The following is a 26,464-nucleotide window of genomic DNA, read 5'->3' as shown; positions in this document are numbered from 1 at the left end:
CTACAACGAAAACGCCACCAGCTGCTTTACAACGCAGCTCTCGCGCGAGCTCAGACTCAGCGGGAATTGGTCCGTTGCGCTCGTCGAAATTCACGTGCCGAGCACTGTCGTGCACATTCAAGAATCGGACGCCTTTTACACGTTTAAACAGTCGGAAAAGGCAAAGCAGGAAACGCATTTTTTTCCGCACGGTATTTACGACAAGATCGAGCAACTAACCAACGAAATAAATAAATCAGCCGCCTTTCACGATCATCTGCGTCTCGAAGTTGCACCCTTTCAAAAGGGCTACTACATGCTACAGCGCAAGTGTGCCTGCGATGATAAGCATCAGATAACGTTTAACGAAAAAATTTGCCGTATTTTCGGTTTCGAAGATTCCGAGACTCGGCGAAAAAACGGCACCTTTGTCACATCGTCAATGGGCAGTGTAGTCGCGCTAGGAAACAGACCAGCATCGCTTTCCCGAGCTATACCCGATCAGCTCTACGTGTACACGGATGTATGCGAGCCACACACTGTCGGCGACACTCAAGCTGCTCTACTGCGTATAGTTTCCGTGGACAGTGCAAAGTACAAATTTGGCAGTAATATCGTGAGACATTTTGCACCTGCTCATTATATTCCGCTTTTACATCACAGTTTTCGCTCGATCGTCATAGATATAAGGGATCAGCACGGAGTGCGAATACCATTCGAATATGGAACGCTGACGGTTACGCTTCACTTTAAACGTAATCGCTAGAGAGAGAGAGAGAGAGAGAGAGAGAGAGAGAGAGAGAGAGAGAGAGAGAGAGAGAGAGAGAGAGAGAGAGAGAGAGAGCAACGCTATGTCACGATGAGTCACTACATACGCTACTACGACGAGCAAGTAGGCGGTGGAGGAGTGAGACACGTCTATTCCGGTTCAACGTATCAGCGCGGACGAGGTGTAGGTGCATGGCTCGGAGGTTTATTTCGCAAAATTCTTCCGTACATCGCTTCCGGTGCCAGAGCTGTGGGCAAAGAGGCTGTGCGCACAGGCATCAACGTGTTGGACGACGTTGCAAACAACGGCTCGAATTTCAAGGAGGCGTTCAAATATCGTACTAAAGAGTCTGGACAAAAATTGAAGAGAAAAGCCGGAGAAAAGATAGCAGAAATGATGAAAGGTTCTGGTTATAAATCACGCGCAATGCATCGAAGGCGTCAGTTGAGAAAGACGCGTACATCGAGTACAATCGGCTCTAGCAAAAAACGCAAACAACATACGTCAGGACGGAAGAAGAGAGTCACGCGAAAAACGAAGAAGAGGCCTAAAAAGAGAAGTACTCAGCAGCAGAGTTTGAGAAGTGTTACGGATATTTTTGGTCCTAGGCGTATTTAGTTTGGGGTAAAAATGGCATTTTTACATTCTCACTCGACGGAATGCATGTCCAGCGAGCTGGATCTTTTCACGCTACCAGCCACTCAAACGTCAATTGAAAGCAGCAGCTTTCTGCATTATAAGCCTGTGTCGTCTCTTAGCGACGATGTCGACGCACCATTGGAATTCGTCGTGCCTGCAGGTAGCGAGCATTACTTTGATCTGGCTCACACTATGCTTCATGTTCAAGCTAAAATCGTACCCGCTGACGAGGCTACGGCAACGACCGAAGACCTTAAAGTCGGACCGATCAACAATTTCATGCATTCAATGTTCAATCAGATTGACGTTTTTTTCAATCAGAAAATTGTTTCGCCGCCTAATAACGCCTATCCTTACAGAGCGTACATCGAGACGCTTCTCAACTACGCTCCGGCTGCTAAAGAGTCACATCTTACAGCGAGTCTGTGGTACGACGACACGAGCGGCGGTTTCGATTCACCAGCTAATGCGGTGAGCACTGCCACAGCACCTATTACCGTGAACAAAGGGCTGGAAAATCGCAAATATTTTACACAGAATCGACGATACTTTGACATGATTGGACATTTGCATCACGACCTCTTTAATCAGGATAAAATGCTGATTAATGGCGTAGAAATGCGCGTACGTCTAGTGAGGAGTAAGGATGCTTTTTGTCTGATGGACGCGACAGCCGATGGAAAATTCAAACTCAGCATCAAAGAAGCTACACTCATAGTTCGCAGAGTAAAAATCAGTCCTGGAGTTTTACTGGCTCATGCGCAAGCGTTATCGAAAACCACGGCTAAATATCCCATAACGAGAGTCGAAGTTAAGTCGTTTACTCTTCACTCGGGAATATTGGGCGATTCGATCGACAACGTTATACACGGTCAGCTGCCGAAGAGAATAATCTTGGGCTTTGTGGAGAACAAAGCATTCAACGGAAACCGCGCGTTAAACCCTTTTAATTTTCAACACTTCTCTATAAATTATATTTCTCTCTACGTCGACGGTGTACAAATTCCAAGCAAACCTTTGCAGCCACGTTTCACGGGTCTCGACAAACTCTACATTGACGCTTTTCAAACTCTTTACACGGGCACAGGCGTGCATTTTCTCAACGAAGGTTTTGGCATCAATCGCTACAACTATTACAAAGGCAATTTTTTGACGGCCTTCGATCTCACTCCTGATTTATCGGCACACTGTGCCACACATTGGAATCTCGTGCGCTCGGGTAGCATACGCATAGAGGTGAGATTTGAGACGGCTCTTCTCACTGCTATCAACTGTATCGTTTACGCAGAGTACGACAACGTTCTGGAAATCGACTCTAACCGCCAAATCATAACGGATTTTAGCGCTTGATGCGCACGCACACTCGATCGCAGCGCCTCAAACAAAAAATTGTTTTTTTTCGATTCGCGCTTCATAAGGCGAGCGCACTGACGGTATGCAGTTAGTATCCCTCTCGAAACAGCCACCACCTAACGTACTCGAGCAGCAACAGCATCATGACGGACTACGTGATCGATATTCAAGGCCTTCGGGACATAAATAAAAAATTTATTCCCAAAGAAGTCGGAGTTTTATCGCTCCAGAGCCGCATAGTTGGTCATTGGATCATTCGCGCGCCGTGCAGATTTACCGAATTACCCGTGGATATGCAGCAGACGAATAATTACTGCACTCTCGATGTACACGGTTTAGAGTGGCACGACGGAGATATCTCCTTCAAGAGTTTGCGTCGTAATCTGTGCAACTTGGTGAAAGACGCGCGCCGTATATACGTGCGTGGCCAGGCAAAAGCCAAGTTTTTGGAAAAAGTAGTGGCTCAAAGAATCATAAATTTAGAAGATTTTAGTGCGCCTTCGTTTGACGAACTCTCTGTGCAATTCCCTAACGTCTTGCTGTGCACCAGCCACGGTATCAAGAAATTCGAGAAGAAGAAAAATTTTTGCGCGCTGCGTCGAGTCTATCAAATCAGAAGGTGGATACACTCAATCGTTGCCAGTCCTCATCGAAGCGACCCGTACGACATAAATAGCCAAGTAATGTACCAAGCTATATTAGATTACGATCGGCTGCAGATGGAGAGATATCACTATCCCGAAAGATTTCATGCTAGTGACGTTGTGGACGGAATTAAAAAAGAAGCTGAGGAAAAAAAAGACGGTGCGGTAGAAGAAGAGTACGTAGATGCACCATCAACATGAATACGCGTCAAATAATCACAGCTATTAGAGGATTAAAAGCCGATTCAATAGGAGTTTACGCTGCTAATCACGTTCCGAAATTGCTATCCACACCGACAGCTATTGTAACGAATCTAGACACGTCCGATCAGCCAGGATCACACTGGGTTGCCATCTTTATAGATAAAAATGGATACGGAATTTACTTTGACAGCTACGGAGTTGCACCCGTATCAAAGCATCATCTTGATCGACTCGGAAAAAACTGCACGCGATTCGACTGGAATAAAAAACAAGTGCAGAGCGTCGACTCTAAAGTATGTGGCGAACACTGCATTATGTTTCTGTATCATATGTGTAGCGGCGTTTCTCTGCGAAGATATCTACGTTTTTTTTCATCAGATTTTGTCAAGAATGACGCATTAGCCGTTAAGTTTTATCGAAGGCTCATGAGAAGAATGCAAAATAAAACAATGCGTCATCGAGTCAACGCATTCCCACGTACGAGTTCTACAGGACGGGGTTACTGTAATCAGATCTGCACAGCCAAGACCGGATGCTTGTTATCTGAGTAGTTTATACAATCGTACTAGCTGTGACGGTTGCGTTAAACAAAACAACTTTTAACGATATCAAACTTGTCTCGTGTTTCACTATGGAATGTAAATACTGTAACGGTCGTTTCTAGAAAGATCTGCGACTCGTTGACGCTCGCTCTTTGTCATCCCATTCTTTATAAAGGTGTCGTGGCTCAGTCGCCAGCCACCAGTCGTAAGAACACTCTCGTCAAGTAGACCTCGTGTGTAAAAAATCTTTGCAATGGATTCAACAGCAGCAGCAGCAACCTCAGCAGCACCAAGTACCGAGTCTTGGAAAAATAAGCCGATCACCTGCAACTTGTTGTACTCGACGACGTACGCGCTCAACAAATCAAACTGCAAGCGTGCAACCATAGGCCTCGAGTATTACAGCGGTTACTACAGAGCAGTGTTAAAAATTTGTGCCAATGGATCGCCAGCCAAGTATGTGACACTCGACTCACACAGCTGGGAAGTGATCAAAGATCAGATGGAGGCTATGGATGCCTATCTGAATCACTCCTTCACGTTCTACCAGGATTTTGGAAATCCTAGCAAGATCCTCCTTCCAAATCACGATGTCACATTCACAAATAGCTTCGGAGCAAGAGCGATCGGAATCGACGAGAGGCCAACACCAACATCACCACCTACAGCAGAAATGACAACCCACAACGCTCAGCAGTTCATCAACAGTGTCGGCGGCCATGACGAGGAAACACAACAGCATCCACCTGCACAGCCTGCGTGCAAGAAGCAGAAAAAGTACGAGAGTCCGCCCAGTGTAATTATGCATCAACAAACGTTCGCTGGCTTAAGACAGGTAAAAGAGTGCATCGATTTGCGTTTTAAACAGCTCGAGGAGCTTTCGGGATTAGTTAATCGCGGCGTGGACTCAATTTTAGATTATATAAAAGACGCTTTGAAAAGAGAAGAGGCTGAACTATGTCGTGAAATTCTGCAAAATGTAAAGTCGCTCAAACAATATTACGCCCTTCATAAATATAAAATCGACGAAATTGTTAAGACAAACTTGAATTTCGCCACTGTAAGCGTCGACGTTTTAGATGTAGTTTTAACGGAAATCTATGCGTTTGGCTTAGCCAGAATCGCAAAAGATGTGTACGACGTTATGTATCCGATATAATTTTTTTTTTATTCATCTCCTATCATTAGTTTCTAAGCTGTAAATATTCTTTATTGTTCTACGCGCGCATACACACACACACACACACACGAGCGCATAAATATATCATGTATTCAATTTTTGGTGTTTTATTAAATAAATATAAGCTTGTATCAAACAAATTTTCTCTATTTTAATGTGTACAAATCCCATCAATAAACCCCAAAGCTGAAATTTAGAGTAGGCTTTGCGGCACCGTGTAGTAGGAAATCATACAGGTTACATATTATTACAGCGCAGAAAGGATCAGAGCTGACGCAAGGGCAATAAAAGCCAAACAGCAGGTATACGACAGGTAGACGGCGGCGGCCGCGCGCGCGAGTATGGAGGGGAGGAGAGAGAAGCGGGTCCGGTACAGCAGCGGCGCGCCAGAACTCAGAGGCTACTATATTGTAAAAGGAGAGGGAACGGGCTTGTATAGCAAGAGTCGAGCACGCGCGTTCTCGAGCTCGGGGCCGGTATGGAGTAGACAGCGAAAGAGAGAGAGAGAGACGTCGCGTCAGAGCTCAGGGGCTACTATAGTGTAAAAGGAGAGGGGACGGGCTGGCATAGCGAGAGTCGCGCACGTGCGTTCTCGAGCTCGGGGCCGGTATGGAGTAGATAACGAAAGAGGGAGAGAGTCGCGCTCGGGTCTGCTTGGGTAAAAGGTTGTTTAAAAATTATTTATAATTATTTATAAATAAACAAAAGTTACCCATCGATGACAGACTGTTTATGACAGAGTAGCGGTCGTAAATCATGTTAATCTGATGGCATCGTATGCGTGATATAGCTTTTGTTAACTAATTATTTATAATTATTTATAAATAAACAAAGTAGTTCACCCGTCGATGATACACTCTTACAGTAGCGGTCGTAAATCATGTTTATTCACCTTATCAGCTACTGCTGATATAAACATGGGCTTCCGTTTACAAATTATTTATAATTATTTATAAATAAACAAAGTATTGCACCCATCGATGACGCACTCATACAGTAGCGGTCGTAAATCATGTTTATTGACCTTATCAGCTACTGTTTATATAAACATGGTGTTTGTTTACATAAACACCTGGCGCCAGCCACGGGAGCGGTGACGTCAGTTAGGCCACGCCCTGTCTCACCATAGTGGCCCATATACTACTTATTTGTATAGGCAGAATGCGGGAGTCAAAAGTCTCGACTGTGGCTTACACGCTTCTCTCACTCCAGTAGTAAGTATGATCTTACAAATTTAAATTCTAGCTACATGCCAGAAGCTTTTATAAAAAGAACGCCGCCTTGTCGCCAACGACAAGATGGCGGCCGGAGTGAGCTATTTGTATAGGCAGAATGCGGGAGTCAAAAGTCTCGACTGTGGCTTACACGCTTCTCTGACTCCAGTAGTAAGTATGATCTTACAAATTTAAATTCTAGCTACATGCCAGAAGCTTTTATAAAAAGAACGCCGCCTTGTCGCCAACGACAAGATGGCGGCCGGAGTGAGCTATTTGTATAGGCAGAATGCGGGAGTCAAAAGTCTCGACTGTGGCTTACACGCTTCTCTCACTCCAGTAGTAAGTATGATCTTATACCCTTAAATTCTAGCTACATGCCAGAAGCTCTTATAAAAAGAACGCCGCCTTGTCGCCAACGACAAGATGGCGGCCGGAGTGAGCTATTTGTATAGGCAGAATGCGGGAGTCAAAAGTCTCGACTGTGGCTTACACGCTTCTCTCACTCCAGTAGTAAGTATGATCTTACAAATTTAAATTCTAGCTACATGCCAGAAGCTTTTATAAAAAGAACGCCGCCTTGTCGCCAACGACAAGATGGCGGCCGGAGTGAGCTATTTGTATAGGCAGAATGCGGGAGTCAAAAGTCTCGACTGTGGCTTACACGCTTCTCTCACTCCAGTAGTAAGTATGATCTTACAAATTTAAATTCTAGCTACATGCCAGAAGCTTTTATAAAAAGAACGCCGCCTTGTCGCCAACGACAAGATGGCGGCCGGAGTGAGCTATAGGCAGAATGCGGGAGTCAAAAGTCTCGACTGTGGCTTACACGCTTCTCTCACTCCAGTAGTAAGTATGATCTTACAAATTTAAATTCTAGCTACATGCCAGAAGCTTTTATAAAAAGAACGCCGCCTTGTCGCCAACGACAAGATGGCGGCCGGAGTGAGCTATTTGTATAGGCAGAATGCGGGAGTCAAAAGTCTCGACTGTGGCTTACACGCTTCTCTCACTCCAGTAGTAAGTATGATCTTATACCCTTAAATTCTAGCTACATGCCAGAAGCTCTTATAAAAAGAACGCCGTCCTGTGGCCAACGACAAGATGGCGGCCGGAGTGAGCTATTTGTATAGGCAGAATTCGGGAGTCAAAAGTCTCGACTGTGGCTTACACGCTTCTCTCAATCCAGTAGTAAGTATGATCTTACAAATTTAAATTCTAGCTACATGCCAGAAGCTTTTATAAAAAGAACGCCGCCTTGTCGCCAACGACAAGATGGCGGCCGGAGTGAGCTATTTGTATAGGCAGAATGCGGGAGTCAAAAGTCTCGACTGTGGCTTACACGCTTCTCTGACTCCAGTAGTAAGTATGATCTTACAAATTTAAATTCTAGCTACATGCCAGAAGCTTTTATAAAAAGAACGCCGCCTTGTCGCCAACGACAAGATGGCGGCCGGAGTGAGCTATTTGTATAGGCAGAATGCGGGAGTCAAAAGTCTCGACTGTGGCTTACACGCTTCTCTCACTCCAGTAGTAAGTATGATCTTATACCCTTAAATTCTAGCTACATGCCAGAAGCTCTTATAAAAAGAACGCCGTCCTGTGGCCAACGACAAGATGGCGGCCGGAGTGAGCTATTTGTATAGGCAGAATGCGGGAGTCAAAAGTCTCGACTGTGGCTTACACGCTTCTCTCACTCCAGTAGTAAGTATGATCTTACAAATTTAAATTCTAGCTACATGCCAGAAGCTTTTATAAAAAGAACGCCGCCTTGTCGCCAACGACAAGATGGCGGCCGGAGTGAGCTATTTGTATAGGCAGAATGCGGGAGTCAAAAGTCTCGACTGTGGCTTACACGCTTCTCTCACTCCAGTAGTAAGTATGATCTTATACCCTTAAATTCTAGCTACATGCCAGAAGCTCTTATAAAAAGAACGCCGTCCTGTGGCCAACGACAAGATGGCGGCCGGAGTGAGCTATTTGTATAGGCAGAATTCGGGAGTCAAAAGTCTCGACTGTGGCTTACACGCTTCTCTCAATCCAGTAGTAAGTATGATCTTACAAATTTAAATTCTAGCTACATGCCAGAAGCTTTTATAAAAAGAACGCCGCCTTGTCGCCAACGACAAGATGGCGGCCGGAGTGAGCTATTTGTATAGGCAGAATGCGGGAGTCAAAAGTCTCGACTGTGGCTTACACGCTTCTCTGACTCCAGTAGTAAGTATGATCTTACAAATTTAAATTCTAGCTACATGCCAGAAGCTTTTATAAAAAGAACGCCGCCTTGTCGCCAACGACAAGATGGCGGCCGGAGTGAGCTATTTGTATAGGCAGAATGCGGGAGTCAAAAGTCTCGACTGTGGCTTACACGCTTCTCTGACTCCAGTAGTAAGTATGATCTTACAAATTTAAATTCTAGCTACATGCCAGAAGCTTTTATAAAAAGAACGCCGCCTTGTCGCCAACGACAAGATGGCGGCCGGAGTGAGCTATTTGTATAGGCAGAATGCGGGAGTCAAAAGTCTCGACTGTGGCTTACACGCTTCTCTCACTCCAGTAGTAAGTATGATCTTATACCCTTAAATTCTAGCTACATGCCAGAAGCTCTTATAAAAAGAACGCCGTCCTGTGGCCAACGACAAGATGGCGGCCGGAGTGAGCTATTTGTATAGGCAGAATGCGGGAGTCAAAAGTCTCGACTGTGGCTTACACGCTTCTCTCACTCCAGTAGTAAGTATGATCTTACAAATTTAAATTCTAGCTACATGCCAGAAGCTTTTATAAAAAGAACGCCGCCTTGTCGCCAACGACAAGATGGCGGCCGGAGTGAGCTATTTGTATAGGCAGAATGCGGGAGTCAAAAGTCTCGACTGTGGCTTACACGCTTCTCTCACTCCAGTAGTAAGTATGATCTTACAAATTTAAATTCTAGCTACATGCCAGAAGCTTTTATAAAAAGAACGCCGCCTTGTCGCCAACGACAAGATGGCGGCCGGAGTGAGCTATATAGGCAGAATGCGGGAGTCAAAAGTCTCGACTGTGGCTTACACGCTTCTCTCACTCCAGTAGTAAGTATGATCTTACAAATTTAAATTCTAGCTACATGCCAGAAGCTTTTATAAAAAGAACGCCGCCTTGTCGCCAACGACAAGATGGCGGCCGGAGTGAGCTATTTGTATAGGCAGAATGCGGGAGTCAAAAGTCTCGACTGTGGCTTACACGCTTCTCTCACTCCAGTAGTAAGTATGATCTTATACCCTTAAATTCTAGCTACATGCCAGAAGCTCTTATAAAAAGAACGCCGTCCTGTGGCCAACGACAAGATGGCGGCCGGAGTGAGCTATTTGTATAGGCAGAATGCGGGAGTCAAAAGTCTCGACTGTGGCTTACACGCTTCTCTCACTCCAGTAGTAAGTATGATCTTACAAATTTAAATTCTAGCTACATGCCAGAAGCTTTTATAAAAAGAACGCCGCCTTGTCGCCAACGACAAAATGGCGGCCGGAGTGAGCTATTTGTATAGGCAGAATGCGGGAGTCAAAAGTCTCGACTTGGCTTACACGCTTCTCTCACTCCAGTAGTAAGTATGATCTTACAAATTAAATTCTAGCTACATGCCAGAAGCTTTATAAAAAGAACGCCGCCTTGTCGCCAACGACAAGATGGCGGCCGGAGTGAGCTATTTGTATAGGCAGAATGCGGGAGTCAAAAGTCTCGACTGTGGCTTACACGCTTCTCTCACTCCAGTAGTAAGTATGATCTTATACCCTTAAATTCTAGCTACATGCCAGAAGCTCTTATAAAAAGAACGCCGTCCTGTGGCCAACGACAAAATGGCGGCCGGAGTGAGCTATTTGTATAGGCAGAATGCGGGAGTCAAAAGTCTCGACTGTGGCTTACACGCTTCTCTCACTCCAGTAGTAAGTATGATCTTACAAATTTAAATTCTAGCTACATGCCAGAAGCTTTTATAAAAAGAACGCCGCCTTGTCGCCAACGACAAAATGGCGGCCGGAGTGAGCTATTTGTATAGGCAGAATGCGGGAGTCAAAAGTCTCGACTTTGGCTTACACGCTTCTCTCACTCCAGTAGTAAGTATGATCTTATACCCTTAAATTCTAGCTACATGCCAGAAGCTCTTATAAAAAGAACGCCGTCCTGTGGCCAACGACAAGATGGCGGCCGGAGTGAGCTATTTGTATAGGCAGAATGCGGGAGTCAAAAGTCTCGACTGTGGCTTACACGCTTCTCTCATCCAGTAGTAAGTATGATCTTACAAATTTAAATTCTAGCTACATGCCAGAAGCTTTTATAAAAAGAACGCCGCCTTGTCGCCAACGACAAGATGGCGGCCGGAGTGAGCTATTTGTATAGGCAGAATGCGGGAGTAAAAGTCTCGACTGTGGCTTACACGCTTCTCTCACTCCAGTAGTAAGTATGATCTTACAAATTTAAATTCTAGCTACATGCCAGAAGCTTTATAAAAAGAACGCCGCCTTGTCGCCAACGACAAGATGGCGGCCGGAGTGAGCTATTTGTATAGGCAGAATGCGGGAGTCAAAAGTCTCGACTGTGGCTTACACGCTTCTCTCACTCCAGTAGTAAGTATGATCTTATACCCTTAAATACCAGCTACATGCCAGAAGCTCTTATAAAAAGAACGCCGTCCTGTGGCCAACGACAAAATGGCGGCCGGAGTGAGCTATTTGTATAGGCAGAATGCGGGAGTCAAAAGTCTCGACTTTGGCTTACACGCTTCTCTCACTCCAGCAGTAAGTATGATCTTATACCCTTAAATTCTAGCTACATGCCAGAAGCTTTAATAAAAAGAACGCCGTCCTGTGGCCAACGACAAAATGGCGGCCGCAGTGAGCTATTTGTATAGGCAGAATGCGGGAGTCAAAAGTCTCGACTTTGGCTTACACGCTTCTCTCACTCCAGCAGTAAGTATGATCTTATACCCTTAAATTCTAGCTACATGCCAGAAGCTCTTATAAAAAGAACGCCGTCCTGTGGCCAACGACAAAATGGCGGCCGGAGTGAGCTATTTGTATAGGCAGAATGCGGGAGTCAAAAGTCTCGACTTTGGCTTACACGCTTCTCTCACTCCAGCAGTAAGTATGATCTTATACCCTTAAATTCTAGCTACATGCCAGAAGCTCTTATAAAAAGAACGCCGTCCTGTGGCCAACGACAAAATGGCGGCCGCAGTGAGCTATTTGTATAGGCAGAATGCGGGAGTCAAAAGTCTCGACTTTGGCTTACACGCTTCTCTCACTCCAGCAGTAAGTATGATCTTATACCCTTAAATTCTAGCTACATGCCAGAAGCTTTAATAAAAAGAACGCCGTCCTGTGGCCAACGACAAAATGGCGGCCGGAGTGAGCTATTTGTATAGGCAGAATGCGGGAGTCAAAAGTCTCGACTTTGGCTTACACGCTTCTCTCACTCCAGCAGTAAGTATGATCTTATACCCTTAAATTCTAGCTACATGCCAGAAGCTTTAATAAAAAGAACGCCGTCCTGTGGCCAACGACAAAATGGCGGCCGGAGTGAGCTATTTGTATAGGCAGAATGCGGGAGTCAAAAGTCTCGACTTTGGCTTACACGCTTCTCTCACTCCAGCAGTAAGTATGATCTTATACCCTTAAATTCTAGCTACATGCCAGAAGCTCTTATAAAAAGAACGCCGTCCTGTGGCCAACGACAAAATGGCGGCCGGAGTGAGCTATTTGTATAGGCAGAATGCGGGAGTCAAAAGTCTCGACTTTGGCTTACACGCTTCTCTCACTCCAGCAGTAAGTATGATCTTATACCCTTAAATTCTAGCTACATGCCAGAAGCTCTTATAAAAAGAACGCCGTCCTGTGGCCAACGACAAAATGGCGGCCGGAGTGAGCTATTTGTATAGGCAGAATGCGGGAGTCAAAAGTCTCGACTTTGGCTTACACGCTTCTCTCACTCCAGCAGTAAGTATGATCTTATACCCTTAAATTCTAGCTACATGCCAGAAGCTCTTATAAAAAGAACGCCGTCCTGTGGCCAACGACAAAATGGCGGCCGGAGTGAGCTATTTGTATAGGCAGAATGCGGGAGTCAAAAGTCTCGACTTTGGCTTACACGCTTCTCTCACTCCAGCAGTAAGTATGATCTTATACCCTTAAATTCTAGCTACATGCCAGAAGCTCTTATAAAAAGAACGCCGTCCTGTGGCCAACGACAAAATGGCGGCCGGAGTGAGCTATTTGTATAGGCAGAATGCGGGAGTCAAAAGTCTCGACTTTGGCTTACACGCTTCTCTCACTCCAGCAGTAAGTATGATCTTATACCCTTAAATTCTAGCTACATGCCAGAAGCTTTAATAAAAAGAACGCCGTCCTGTGGCCAACGACAAAATGGCGGCCGCAGTGAGCTATTTGTATAGGCAGAATGCGGGAGTCAAAAGTCTCGACTTTGGCTTACACGCTTCTCTCACTCCAGCAGTAAGTATGATCTTATACCCTTAAATTCTAGCTACATGCCAGAAGCTCTTATAAAAAGAACGCCGTCCTGTGGCCAACGACAAAATGGCGGCCGGAGTGAGCTATTTGTATAGGCAGAATGCGGGAGTCAAAAGTCTCGACTTTGGCTTACACGCTTCTCTCACTCCAGCAGTAAGTATGATCTTATACCCTTAAATTCTAGCTACATGCCAGAAGCTTTAATAAAAAGAACGCCGTCCTGTGGCCAACGACAAAATGGCGGCCGGAGTGAGCTATTTGTATAGGCAGAATGCGGGAGTCAAAAGTCTCGACTTTGGCTTACACGCTTCTCTCACTCCAGCAGTAAGTATGATCTTATACCCTTAAATTCTAGCTACATGCCAGAAGCTCTTATAAAAAGAACGCCGTCCTGTGGCCAACGACAAAATGGCGGCCGGAGTGAGCTATTTGTATAGGCAGAATGCGGGAGTCAAAAGTCTCGACTTTGGCTTACACGCTTCTCTCACTCCAGCAGTAAGTATGATCTTATACCCTTAAATTCTAGCTACATGCCAGAAGCTCTTATAAAAAGAACGCCGTCCTGTGGCCAACGACAAAATGGCGGCCGGAGTGAGCTATTTGTATAGGCAGAATGCGGGAGTCAAAAGTCTCGACTTTGGCTTACACGCTTCTCTCACTCCAGCAGTAAGTATGATCTTATACCCTTAAATTCTAGCTACATGCCAGAAGCTCTTATAAAAAGAACGCCGTCCTGTGGCCAACGACAAAATGGCGGCCGGAGTGAGCTATTTGTATAGGCAGAATGCGGGAGTCAAAAGTCTCGACTTTGGCTTACACGCTTCTCTCACTCCAGCAGTAAGTATGATCTTATACCCTTAAATTCTAGCTACATGCCAGAAGCTCTTATAAAAAGAACGCCGTCCTGAGGCCAACAACAAAATGGCGGCCGGAGTGAGCTATTTGTATAGGCAGAATGCGGGAGTCAAAAGTCTCGACTTTGGCTTACACGCTTCTCTCACTCCAGCAGTAAGTATGATCTTATACCCTTAAATTCTAGCTACATGCCAGAAGCTCTTATAAAAAGAACGCCGTCCTGTGGCCAACGACAAAATGGCGGCCGGAGTGAGCTATTTGTATAGGCAGAATGCGGGAGTCAAAAGTCTCGACTTTGGCTTACACGCTTCTCTCACTCCAGCAGTAAGTATGATCTTATACCCTTAAATTCTAGCTACATGCCAGAAGCTCTTATAAAAAGAACGCCGTCCTGTGGCCAACGACAAAATGGCGGCCGGAGTGAGCTATTTGTATAGGCAGAATGCGGGAGTCAAAAGTCTCGACTTTGGCTTACACGCTTCTCTCACTCCAGCAGTAAGTATGATCTTATACCCTTAAATTCTAGCTACATGCCAGAAGCTCTTATAAAAAGAACGCCGTCCTGTGGCCAACGACAAAATGGCGGCCGGAGTGAGCTATTTGTATAGGCAGAATGCGGGAGTCAAAAGTCTCGACTTTGGCTTACACGCTTCTCTCACTCCAGCAGTAAGTATGATCTTATACCCTTAAATTCTAGCTACATGCCAGAAGCTCTTATAAAAAGAACGCCGTCCTGAGGCCAACAACAAAATGGCGGCCGGAGTGAGCTATTTGTATAGGCAGAATGCGGGAGTCAAAAGTCTCGACTTTGGCTTACACGCTTCTCTCACTCCAGCAGTAAGTATGATCTTATACCCTTAAATTCTAGCTACATGCCAGAAGCTCTTATAAAAAGAACGCCGTCCTGTGGCCAACGACAAAATGGCGGCCGGAGTGAGCTATTTGTATAGGCAGAATGCGGGAGTCAAAAGTCTCGACTTTGGCTTACACGCTTCTCTCACTCCAGCAGTAAGTATGATCTTATACCCTTAAATTCTAGCTACATGCCAGAAGCTCTTATAAAAAGAACGCCGTCCTGTGGCCAACGACAAAATGGCGGCCGGAGTGAGCTATTTGTATAGGCAGAATGCGGGAGTCAAAAGTCTCGACTTTGGCTTACACGCTTCTCTCACTCCAGCAGTAAGTATGATCTTATACCCTTAAATTCTAGCTACATGCCAGAAGCTCTTATAAAAAGAACGCCGTCCTGTGGCCAACGACAAAATGGCGGCCGGAGTGAGCTATTTGTATAGGCAGAATGCGGGAGTCAAAAGTCTCGACTTTGGCTTACACGCTTCTCTCACTCCAGCAGTAAGTATGATCTTATACCCTTAAATTCTAGCTACATGCCAGAAGCTTTAATAAAAAGAACGCCGTCCTGTGGCCAACGACAAAATGGCGGCCGGAGTGAGCTATTTGTATAGGCAGAATGCGGGAGTCAAAAGTCTCGACTTTGGCTTACACGCTTCTCTCACTCCAGCAGTAAGTATGATCTTATACCCTTAAATTCTAGCTACATGCCAGAAGCTTTAATAAAAAGAACGCCGTCCTGTGGCCAACGACAAAATGGCGGCCGGAGTGAGCTATTTGTATAGGCAGAATGCGGGAGTCAAAAGTCTCGACTTTGGCTTACACGCTTCTCTCACTCCAGCAGTAAGTATGATCTTATACCCTTAAATTCTAGCTACATGCCAGAAGCTCTTATAAAAAGAACGCCGTCCTGTGGCCAACAACAAAATGGCGGCCGGAGTGAGCTATTTGTATAGGCAGAATGCGGGAGTCAAAAGTCTCGACTTTGGCTTACACGCTTCTCTCACTCCAGCAGTAAGTATGATCTTATACCCTTAAATTCTAGCTACATGCCAGAAGCTCTTATAAAAAGAACGCCGTCCTGTGGCCAACGACAAAATGGCGGCCGCAGTGAGCTATTTGTATAGGCAGAATGCGGGAGTCAAAAGTCTCGACTTTGGCTTACACGCTTCTCTCACTCCAGCAGTAAGTATGATCTTATACCCTTAAATTCTAGCTACATGCCAGAAGCTTTAATAAAAAGAACGCCGTCCTGTGGCCAACGACAAAATGGCGGCCGGAGTGAGCTATTTGTATAGGCAGAATGCGGGAGTCAAAAGTCTCGACTTTGGCTTACACGCTTCTCTCACTCCAGCAGTAAGTATGATCTTATACCCTTAAATTCTAGCTACATGCCAGAAGCTCTTATAAAAAGAACGCCGTCCTGTGGCCAACACAAAATGGCGGCCGCAGTGAGCTATTTGTATAGGCAGAATGCGGGAGTCAAAAGTCTCGACTTTGGCTTACACGCTTCTCTCACTCCAGCAGTAAGTATGATCTTATACCCTTAAATTCTAGCTACATGCCAGAAGCTCTTATAAAAAGAACGCCGTCCTGTGGCCAACGACAAAATGGCGGCCGGAGTGAGCTATTTGTATAGGCAGAATGCGGGAGTCAAAAGTCTCGACTTTGGCTTACACGCTTCTCTCACTCCAGCAGTAAGTATGATCTTATACCCTTAAATTCTAGCTACATGCCAGAAGCTCTTATAAAAAGAACGCCGTCCTGTGGCCAACGACAAAATGGCGGCCGGAGTGAGCTATTTGTATAGGCAGAATGCGGGAGTCAAAAGTCTCGACTTTGGCTTACACGCTTCTCTCACTCCAGCAGTAAGTATGATCTTATACCCTTAAATTCTAGCTACATGCCAGAAGCTCTTATAAAAAGAACGCCGTCCTGTGGCCAACGACAAAATGGCGGCCGGAGTGAGCTATTTGTATAGGCAGAATGCGGGAGTCAAAAGTCTCGACTTTGGCTTACACGCTTCTCTCACTCCAGCAGTAAGTATGATCTTATACCCTTAAATTCTAGCTACATGCCAGAAGCTCTTATAAAAAGAACGCCGTCCTGTGGCCAACGACAAAATGGCGGCCGGAGTGAGCTATTTGTATAGGCAGAATGCGGGAGTCAAAAGTCTCGACTTTGGCTTACACGCTTCTCTCACTCCAGCAGTAAGTATGATCTTATACCCTTAAATTCTAGCTACATGCCAGAAGCTCTTATAAAAAGAACGCCGTCCTGTGGCCAACGACAAAATGGCGGCCGGAGTGAGCTATTTGTATAGGCAGAATGCGGGAGTCAAAAGTCTCGACTTTGGCTTACACGCTTCTCTCACTCCAGCAGTAAGTATGATCTTATACCCTTAAATTCTAGCTACATGCCAGAAGCTCTTATAAAAAGAACGCCGTCCTGTGGCCAACGACAAAATGGCGGCCGGAGTGAGCTATTTGTATAGGCAGAATGCGGGAGTCAAAAGTCTCGACTTTGGCTTACACGCTTCTCTCACTCCAGCAGTAAGTATGATCTTATACCCTTAAATTCTAGCTACATGCCAGAAGCTCTTATAAAAAGAACGCCGTCCTGTGGCCAACGACAAAATGGCGGCCGGAGTGAGCTATTTGTATAGGCAGAATGCGGGAGTCAAAAGTCTCGACTTTGGCTTACACGCTTCTCTCACTCCAGCAGTAAGTATGATCTTATACCCTTAAATTCTAGCTACATGCCAGAAGCTTTAATAAAAAGAACGCCGTCCTGAGGCCAACAACAAAATGGCGGCCGGAGTGAGCTATTTGTATAGGCAGAATGCGGGAGTCAAAAGTCTCGACTTTGGCTTACACGCTTCTCTCACTCCAGCAGTAAGTATGATCTTATACCCTTAAATTCTAGCTACATGCCAGAAGCTCTTATAAAAAGAACGCCGTCCTGTGGCCAACGACAAAATGGCGGCCGGAGTGAGCTATTTGTATAGGCAGAATGCGGGAGTCAAAAGTCTCGACTTTGGCTTACACGCTTCTCTCACTCCAGCAGTAAGTATGATCTTATACCCTTAAATTCTAGCTACATGCCAGAAGCTCTTATAAAAAGAACGCCGTCCTGTGGCCAACAACAAAATGGCGGCCGAGTGAGCTATTTGTATAGGCAGAATGCGGGAGTCAAAAGTCTCGACTTTGGCTTACACGCTTCTCTCACTCCAGCAGTAAGTATGATCTTATACCCTTAAATTCTAGCTACATGCCAGAAGCTCTTATAAAAAGAACGCCGTCCTGTGGCCAACGACAAAATGGCGGCCGGAGTGAGCTATTTGTATAGGCAGAATGCGGGAGTCAAAAGTCTCGACTTTGGCTTACACGCTTCTCTCACTCCAGCAGTAAGTATGATCTTATACCCTTAAATTCTAGCTACATGCCAGAAGCTCTTATAAAAAGAACGCCGTCCTGTGGCCAACGACAAAATGGCGGCCGGAGTGAGCTATTTGTATAGGCAGAATGCGGGAGTCAAAAGTCTCGACTTTGGCTTACACGCTTCTCTCACTCCAGCAGTAAGTATGATCTTATACCCTTAAATTCTAGCTACATGCCAGAAGCTCTTATAAAAAGAACGCCGTCCTGTGGCCAACGACAAAATGGCGGCCGCAGTGAGCTATTTGTATAGGCAGAATGCGGGAGTCAAAAGTCTCGACTTTGGCTTACACGCTTCTCTCACTCCAGCAGTAAGTATGATCTTATACCCTTAAATTCTAGCTACATGCCAGAAGCTCTTATAAAAAGAACGCCGTCCTGTGGCCAACGACAAAATGGCGGCCGGAGTGAGCTATTTGTATAGGCAGAATGCGGGAGTCAAAAGTCTCGACTTTGGCTTACACGCTTCTCTCACTCCAGCAGTAAGTATGATCTTATACCCTTAAATTCTAGCTACATGCCAGAAGCTCTTATAAAAAGAACGCCGTCCTGTGGCCAACGACAAAATGGCGGCCGGAGTGAGCTATTTGTATAGGCAGAATGCGGGAGTCAAAAGTCTCGACTTTGGCTTACACGCTTCTCTCACTCCAGCAGTAAGTATGATCTTATACCCTTAAATTCTAGCTACATGCCAGAAGCTCTTATAAAAAGAACGCCGTCCTGTGGCCAACGACAAAATGGCGGCCGGAGTGAGCTATTTGTATAGGCAGAATGCGGGAGTCAAAAGTCTCGACTTTGGCTTACACGCTTCTCTCACTCCAGCAGTAAGTATGATCTTATACCCTTAAATTCTAGCTACATGCCAGAAGCTCTTATAAAAAGAACGCCGTCCTGTGGCCAACGACAAAATGGCGGCCGGAGTGAGCTATTTGTATAGGCAGAATGCGGGAGTCAAAAGTCTCGACTTTGGCTTACACGCTTCTCTCACTCCAGCAGTAAGTATGATCTTATACCCTTAAATTCTAGCTACATGCCAGAAGCTCTTATAAAAAGAACGCCGTCCTGTGGCCAACACAAAATGGCGGCCGGAGTGAGCTATTTGTATAGGCAGAATGCGGGAGTCAAAAGTCTCGACTTTGGCTTACACGCTTCTCTCACTCCAGCAGTAAGTATGATCTTATACCCTTAAATTCTAGCTACATGCCAGAAGCTCTTATAAAAAGAACGCCGTCCTGTGGCCAACGACAAAATGGCGGCCGCAGTGAGCTATTTGTATAGGCAGAATGCGGGAGTCAAAAGTCTCGACTTTGGCTTACACGCTTCTCTCACTCCAGCAGTAAGTATGATCTTATACCCTTAAATTCTAGCTACATGCCAGAAGCTCTTATAAAAAGAACGCCGTCCTGTGGCCAACGACAAAATGGCGGCCGAGTGAGCTATTTGTATAGGCAGAATGCGGGAGTCAAAAGTCTCGACTTTGGCTTACACGCTTCTCTCACTCCAGCAGTAAGTATGATCTTATACCCTTAAATTCTAGCTACATGCCAGAAGCTCTTATAAAAAGAACGCCGTCCTGTGGCCAACACAAAATGGCGGCCGCAGTGAGCTATTTGTATAGGCAGAATGCGGGAGTCAAAAGTCTCGACTTTGGCTTACACGCTTCTCTCACTCCAGCAGTAAGTATGATCTTATACCCTTAAATTCTAGCTACATGCCAGAAGCTTTATAAAAAGAACGCCGTCCTGTGGCCAACGACAAAATGGCGGCCGGAGTGAGCTATTTGTATAGGCAGAATGCGGGAGTCAAAAGTCTCGACTTTGGCTTACACGCTTCTCTCACTCCAGCAGTAAGTATGATCTTATACCCTTAAATTCTAGCTACATGCCAGAAGCTCTTATAAAAAGAACGCCGTCCTGTGGCCAACGACAAAATGGCGGCCGGAGTGAGCTATTTGTATAGGCAGAATGCGGGAGTCAAAAGTCTCGACTTTGGCTTACACGCTTCTCTCACTCCAGCAGTAAGTATGATCTTATACCCTTAAATTCTAGCTACATGCCAGAAGCTTTATAAAAAGAACGCCGTCCTGTGGCCAACACAAAATGGCGGCCGGAGTGAGCTATTTGTATAGGCAGAATGCGGGAGTCAAAAGTCTCGACTTTGGCTTACACGCTTCTCTCACTCCAGCAGTAAGTATGATCTTATACCCTTAAATTCTAGCTACATGCCAGAAGCTCTTATAAAAAGAACGCCGTCCTGTGGCCTAGAATTTAAGGGTATAAGATCATACTTACTGCTGGAGTGAGAGAAGCGTGTGTCAAAGTCGAGACTTTTGACTCCCCCGCATTCCCGTCATACAAATAGCTTTCACCTGGCCGCCATCTTGTCGCTAAATACAGGACGGCGCCTTTATAAGAGCCTTGGCATGTAGCCAGAATTTAAGGGTATAAGATCATACTTACTACTGGAGTGAGAGGCTGCAAGCCAAAGTCGACTTTGACTCCCGCATCTCTGCCTATACAAATAGTTTTCACTCCGGCCGCCATTTTGTCGTTGGCGACAAGGCGGCGCTCTTTTATAAAAGCTTCTGGTACAGCTGTAATTTAAATTTGTAAAGATCATACTTACTACTGGAGGAGAGAAGCGTGTGCTTCACAGCTTCCAGACTTTTGACTCCCGCATTCTGCCTATACAAATAGTTTCTCCACCCGCTCGCCATCTTATCGCCGGGGCTACAGGACGGCGTTCTTTTATGTATTTCCTGGCATGTTAGAATTTCTAAGGGTATGGGTATCATACTTACTTACCGCGGCGGAGAAGTGTAAGCCAAAGTTTGAGACTAATTCGCATTCTGGGCCTATACGAATACCCGGCTGCCATCTGGTCGTTGGCCACAGGACGGCGTTCTTTTATAAGCTTCTGGCATGGTGCTGAATTTAAGGGTATAAGATCATACTTACTACTGGAGGAGAGAAGTGTAAGCCAAAGTCGAGACTTCACTCCCGCATTCTGCCTATAAATACTAATTCCGGCTGCCATTTTGTCGTTGGCGACAAGGCGGCGTTCTTTTATGCAAAGCTTCGGGTATGTAGCTAGAATTTAAGGGTATAAGATCATACTTACTACTGCAGTGAGAGAAGTGTAAGCCAAAGTCGAGACGTTTGACTCCCATTCCGCTCATAAATAGTTTCATCTGGCCGCCATCTGCCACAAGGCGGCGTTCTTTATAAAGTCAGTATGTGAAGCTAGGAATTTAAGGGTATAAGATCATACTTACTGCTGGAGGAGAGAAGCGTAGCTCAAAGTCGACTTTTGACTCCCCATTCCTGCCTATACAAATAGTTCACCCCGGCCGCCATTTTGTCGTGCTTTCGGCCACAGGACGGCGTTCTTTTATACTTCTGGCATGTAGCGCCAGCCAACGACAAAATGGCGGCCGGAGTGAGCTATTTGTATAGGCAGAATGCGGGAGTCAAAAGTCTCGACTTGGCTTACACGCTTCTCTCACTCCAGCAGTAAGTATGACTTATACCCTTAAATTCTAGCTACATGCCAGAAGCTCTTATAAAAAGAACGCCGTCCTGTGGCCAACGACAAGATGGCGGCCGGAGTGAGCTATTTGTATAGGCAGAATGCGGAGTCAAAAGTCTCGACTTGGCTTACACGCTTCTCTCACTCCAGTAGTAAGTATGATCTTATACCCTTAAATTCTAGCTACATGCCAGAAGCTTTTATAAAAAGAACGCCGTCCTGTGCCAACGACAAAATGGCGGCCTGAGTGAGCTATTTGTATAGGCAGAATGCGGGAGTCAAAAGTCTCGACTTGGCTTACACGCTTCTCTCACTCCAGTAGTAAGTATGATCTTATACCCTTAAATTCTAGCTACATGCCAGAAGCTCTTATAAAAAGAACGCCGTCCTGTGGCCAACGACAAAATGGCGGCCGGAGTGAGCTATTTGTATAGGCAGAATGCGGGAGTCAAAAGTCTCGACTTTGGCTTACACGCTTCTCTCACTCCAGTAGTAAGTATGATCTTATACCCTTAAATTCTAGCTACATGCCAGAAGCTCTTATAAAAAGAACGCCGTCCTGTGGCCAACGACAAAATGGCGGCCGGAGTGAGCTATTTGTATAGGCAGAATGCGGGAGTCAAAAGTCTCGACTTTGGCTTACACGCTTCTCTCACTCCAGTAGTAAGTATGATCTTATAGCCTTAAATTCTAGCTACATGCCAGAAGCTTTATAAAAAGAACGCCGTCCTGTGGCCAACACAAATGGCGGCCGGAGTGAGCTATTTGTATAGGCAGAATGCGGGAGTCAAAAGTCTCGACTTTGGCTTACACGCTTCTCTCACTCCAGCAGTAAGTATGATCTTATACCCTTAAATTCTAGCTACATGCCAGAAGCTCTTATAAAAAGAACGCCGTCCTGTGGCCAACGACAAAATGGCGGCCGGAGTGAGCTATTTGTATAGGCAGAATGCGGGAGTCAAAAGTCTCGACTTGGCTTACACGCTTCTCTCACTCCAGCAGTAAGTATGATCTTATACCCTTAAATTCTAGCTACATGCCAGAAGCTTTATAAAAAGAACGCCGTCCTGTGGCCAACACAAAATGGCGGCCGAGTGAGCTATTTGTATAGGCAGAATGCGGGAGTCAAAAGTCTCGACTTTGGCTTACACGCTTCTCTCACTCCAGCAGTAAGTATGATCTTATACCCTTAAATTCTAGCTACATGCCAGAAGCTCTTATAAAAAGAACGCCGTCCTGTGGCCAACGACAAAATGGCGGCCGGAGTGAGCTATTTGTATAGGCAGAATGCGGGAGTCAAAAGTCTCGACTTTGGCTTACACGCTTCTCTCACTCCAGCAGTAAGTATGATCTTATACCCTTAAATTCTAGCTACATGCCAGAAGCTTTAATAAAAAGAACGCCGTCCTGAGGCCAACAACAAAATGGCGGCCGGAGTGAGCTATTTGTATAGGCAGAATGCGGGAGTCAAAAGTCTCGACTTGGCTTACACGCTTCTCTCACTCCAGCAGTAAGTATGATCTTATACCTTAAATTCTAGCTACATGCCAGAAGCTTTTATAAAAAGAACGCCGTCCTGTGGCCAACGACAAAATGGCGGCCGGAGTGAGCTATTTGTATAGGCAGAATGCGGGAGTCAAAAGTCTCGACTTTGGCTTACACGCTTCTCTCACTCCAGCAGTAAGTATGATCTTATACCCTTAAATTCTAGCTACATGCCAGAAGCTCTTATAAAAAGAACGCCGTCCTGTGGCCAACACAAATGGCGGCCGCAGTGAGCTATTTGTATAGGCAGAATGCGGGAGTCAAAAGTCTCGACTTTGGCTTACACGCTTCTCTCACTCCAGCAGTAAGTATGATCTTATACCCTTAAATTCTAGCTACATGCCAGAAGCTCTTATAAAAAGAACGCCGTCCTGTGGCCAACGACAAAATGGCGGCCGGAGTGAGCTATTTGTATAGGCAGAATGCGGGAGTCAAAAGTCTCGACTTTGGCTTACACGCTTCTCTCACTCCAGCAGTAAGTATGATCTTATACCCTTAAATTCTAGCTACATGCCAGAAGCTTTAATAAAAAGAACGCCGTCCTGTGGCCAACGACAAAATGGCGGCCGGAGTGAGCTATTTGTATAGGCAGAATGCGGGAGTCAAAAGTCTCGACTTTGGCTTACACGCTTCTCTCACTCCAGCAGTAAGTATGATCTTATACCCTTAAATTCTAGCTACATGCCAGAAGCTTTAATAAAAAGAACGCCGTCCTGTGGCCAACGACAAAATGGCGGCCGGAGTGAGCTATTTGTATAGGCAGAATGCGGGAGTCAAAAGTCTCGACTTTGGCTTACACGCTTCTCTCACTCCAGCAGTAAGTATGATCTTATACCCTTAAATTCTAGCTACATGCCAGAAGCTTTATAAAAGAACGCCGTCCTGTGGCCAACGACAAAATGGCGGCCGGAGTGAGCTATTTGTATAGGCAGAATGCGGGAGTCAAAAGTCTCGACTTTGGCTTACACGCTTCTCTCACTCCAGCAGTAAGTATGATCTTATACCCTTAAATTCTAGCTACATGCCAGAAGCTCTTATAAAAAGAACGCCGTCCTGTGGCCAACGACAAAATGGCGGCCGATGTGAGCTATTTGTATAGGCAGAATGCGGGAGTCAAAAGTCTCGACTTTGGCTTACACGCTTCTCTCACTCCAGCAGTAAGTATGATCTTATACCCTTAAATTCTAGCTACATGCCAGAAGCTCTTATAAAAAGAACGCCGTCCTGTGGCCAACGACAAAATGGCGGCCGGAGTGAGCTATTTGTATAGGCAGAATGCGGGAGTCAAAAGTCTCGACTTTGGCTTACACGCTTCTCTCACTCCAGCAGTAAGTATGATCTTATACCCTTAAATTCTAGCTACATGCCAGAAGCTTTTATAAAAAGAACGCCGTCCTGTGGCCAACGACAAAATGGCGGCCGGAGTGAGCTATTTGTATAGGCAGAATGCGGGAGTCAAAAGTCTCGACTTTGGCTTACACGCTTCTCTCACTCCAGCAGTAAGTATGATCTTATACCCTTAAATTCTAGCTACATGCCAGAAGCTCTTATAAAAAGAACGCCGTCCTGTGGCCAACGACAAAATGGCGGCCGGAGTGAGCTATTTGTATAGGCAGAATGCGGGAGTCAAAAGTCTCGACTTTGGCTTACACGCTTCTCTCACTCCAGCAGTAAGTATGATCTTATACCCTTAAATTCTAGCTACATGCCAGAAGCTTTAATAAAAAGAACGCCGTCCTGTGGCCAACGACAAAATGGCGGCCGCAGTGAGCTATTTGTATAGGCAGAATGCGGGAGTCAAAAGTCTCGACTTTGGCTTACACGCTTCTCTCACTCCAGCAGTAAGTATGATCTTATACCCTTAAATTCTAGCTACATGCCAGAAGCTCTTATAAAAAGAACGCCGTCCTGTGGCCAACGACAAAATGGCGGCCGGAGTGAGCTATTTGTATAGGCAGAATGCGGGAGTCAAAAGTCTCGACTTTGGCTTACACGCTTCTCTCACTCCAGCAGTAAGTATGATCTTATACCCTTAAATTCTAGCTACATGCCAGAAGCTCTTATAAAAAGAACGCCGTCCTGTGGCCAACGACAAAATGGCGGCCGCAGTGAGCTATTTGTATAGGCAGAATGCGGGAGTCAAAAGTCTCGACTTTGGCTTACACGCTTCTCTCACTCCAGCAGTAAGTATGATCTTATACCCTTAAATTCTAGCTACATGCCAGAAGCTTTAATAAAAAGAACGCCGTCCTGTGGCCAACGACAAAATGGCGGCCGGAGTGAGCTATTTGTATAGGCAGAATGCGGGAGTCAAAAGTCTCGACTTTGGCTTACACGCTTCTCTCACTCCAGCAGTAAGTATGATCTTATACCCTTAAATTCTAGCTACATGCCAGAAGCTTTAATAAAAAGAACGCCGTCCTGTGGCCAACGACAAAATGGCGGCCGGAGTGAGCTATTTGTATAGGCAGAATGCGGGAGTCAAAAGTCTCGACTTTGGCTTACACGCTTCTCTCACTCCAGCAGTAAGTATGATCTTATACCCTTAAATTCTAGCTACATGCCAGAAGCTCTTATAAAAAGAACGCCGTCCTGTGGCCAACGACAAAATGGCGGCCGGAGTGAGCTATTTGTATAGGCAGAATGCGGGAGTCAAAAGTCTCGACTTTGGCTTACACGCTTCTCTCACTCCAGCAGTAAGTATGATCTTATACCCTTAAATTCTAGCTACATGCCAGAAGCTCTTATAAAAAGAACGCCGTCCTGTGGCCAACGACAAAATGGCGGCCGGAGTGAGCTATTTGTATAGGCAGAATGCGGGAGTCAAAAGTCTCGACTTTGGCTTACACGCTTCTCTCACTCCAGCAGTAAGTATGATCTTATACCCTTAAATTCTAGCTACATGCCAGAAGCTCTTATAAAAAGAACGCCGTCCTGTGGCCAACGACAAAATGGCGGCCGGAGTGAGCTATTTGTATAGGCAGAATGCGGGAGTCAAAAGTCTCGACTTTGGCTTACACGCTTCTCTCACTCCAGCAGTAAGTATGATCTTATACCCTTAAATTCTAGCTACATGCCAGAAGCTCTTATAAAAAGAACGCCGTCCTGTGGCCAACGACAAAATGGCGGCCGGAGTGAGCTATTTGTATAGGCAGAATGCGGGAGTCAAAAGTCTCGACTTTGGCTTACACGCTTCTCTCACTCCAGCAGTAAGTATGATCTTATA

The 26,464-nt window shown here is 45.6% G+C and overlaps 1 protein-coding gene across 1 annotated transcript; it reads left to right on the top strand.

The window, feature by feature from the left end:
- The first annotated feature begins 1,378 nt into the window (after positions 1-1,378).
- On the top strand, positions 1,379-2,737 carry LOC116417973 (uncharacterized protein F54H12.2-like). The gene has a single exon (XM_031933166.1). The coding sequence runs from the start codon at positions 1,379-1,381 to the stop codon at positions 2,735-2,737; it is 1,359 nt and encodes a 452-aa protein (XP_031789026.1).
- Positions 2,738-26,464: the final 23,727 nt, after the last annotated feature.

The sequence above is a fragment of the Nasonia vitripennis genome, assembly GCF_009193385.2.
Source record: "Nasonia vitripennis strain AsymCx chromosome PSR unlocalized genomic scaffold, Nvit_psr_1.1 chrPSR_random0004, whole genome shotgun sequence".
NCBI lineage: Eukaryota > Metazoa > Arthropoda > Insecta > Hymenoptera > Pteromalidae > Nasonia > Nasonia vitripennis.
This window is presented reverse-complemented; position numbering and strand designations above follow the sequence as displayed.